Source organism: Austrofundulus limnaeus, unplaced genomic scaffold, assembly GCF_001266775.1.
Source record: "Austrofundulus limnaeus strain Quisiro unplaced genomic scaffold, Austrofundulus_limnaeus-1.0 Scaffold925, whole genome shotgun sequence".
Lineage (NCBI taxonomy): Eukaryota > Metazoa > Chordata > Actinopteri > Cyprinodontiformes > Rivulidae > Austrofundulus > Austrofundulus limnaeus.
In genome coordinates, this window is record NW_013953327.1 from 11295 (window position 1) to 12907 (window position 1613).

At 39.8% G+C, this 1613-nt stretch overlaps 1 protein-coding gene across 1 annotated transcript in view; it reads right to left on the reverse strand.

The window, feature by feature from the left end:
• slc7a7 (solute carrier family 7 member 7) overlaps nt 1–1613 on the reverse strand; it is a 19501-nt gene that overhangs the window by 9628 nt on the left and 8260 nt on the right. The window contains exon 5 of the mRNA XM_014029595.1: nt 262–387. Within this exon, the coding sequence (XP_013885049.1) occupies nt 262–387 (126 nt within the window). The remainder of the gene's footprint in view (nt 1–261; nt 388–1613) is intronic.

Sequence of the window (1613 nt, forward strand, 5' to 3'; positions counted from 1 at the left end):
TTATTATTATTATTATTATTCAGACCAGACTTTTAAGGGAGGGTAGGGAGATTGATTTGCATGTGAGTTCAGCTTAAATTAAAAACTGCACTTTTCAGGGTGAGAAGTGAAATGTCTTTTGAAAAACAAGAAAAGAAGCCCAGTCATCAACTTAAGGCCTGTTCCTGGATGTGCAGTCATTATAATAATCATTAAACAGCTTTTAAGCAGCAGATAATCTGGATTATCACTTAATGATTGATGTGAGTTGTGCATAAACACCTTGTCCGATCTTCACCAGCCCAGTGATGATGACGGCGATCAGGGCGATGACCTTAGCGTAGGTGAAGAAGTCCTGGACCCGGGTGCCCCACTTCACATAGGCACAGTTCACGAAGGTCAGCAGACCTGTGTGTGTGGGGGGGCAGGGGGGAGGGGGGGACCAAACATTACTCACACAGTGGACACGTTTGCTCTGTAATCTCAGTGTGTGCCAGCATGTTTCCGTGTGGCTGATTTAAGGAAACGCTGCTGCTGACTCAAGCGGACGGCCTGTTGTTTGTCGGACGAGGAAACAGCTGAGAGCAGCACATATACAAGCAAACGCTGTCACAATGACACACACGAAACCAAAAGACAAAGACACACACAGGCACGAGCGGGAGGGCAGGGGTAAAAACTCAAGAGCAACATTTTAACAGTTTGAAYAGATTTCAGCTCCCTGACCAACAATCTGAACTATTGATAAGAAAAGTGCCCTTCACCTTGTATTATATCACATTTCCCGCAAAAACATGTTGTTTTGCTTCTTGTTGTGACTTTTTTAATTTCTTATCACACGAATCCTTCTGAGTTCATAAAGATGGAATGTGTTCAGGTTATGGTTTTGTCTCATTTTATGTGAGTCTGCTGGTGTCACAAGTTTAACAAACAAAAAAAGATCTGAACAGGTCATAAAATGGATCTTTTCTCTCTGGTGTTTATTTAAAAAAACTCCACAGCGTGACCGCAGCCACACCTCGCACCTCACTGGTTTCATCACAACGATATAGTTCCTTATATCAGAGAACCATGTCTGAGCTGGACAGGAAGTCCAGTCAGAAACGACATCACACAGGAGCAGAGGCGTGACGAGGCTCAGGAGGCTGGTTTATTAAAAAACTTTTAAAAATCAAATCTGGTTCAAGTGTGAGATAAGATGTCTGCTGATTAATTCAGAGAAGTCATGAAACAAAAACTAATATCTGGGGTCGTGAAGAATAACTCCCAAAACTGATTCCTTTTACAAGTTACAATTCTTTTGGTGACAAAGGCAATGTGAGTGTGTCATATTGGTAAAAAATAAAATAAAAATAAATAAAATGGTGAACCTATTTAAATAAAACCCTCAAAGTGTTGATTTGATGGACATCAACAGCTGATTACGGCTGCAGCTAACTGATATCAGCTAACACACAGTCTGTTGATTTTTACAGTTGTTGAGTTAAAATTCAGTGTGGAAGTAGCTGAGAGTCATCCCCAACCCAGATTCAGAATTTAAAATTAAGTTTAGTTTAGTTAGTAGTTAAGTTTTAAAAAGATTTCTTTCATTTCATTTAATTTGATTTGATTTTTGTTATGTACTGAATTTATGC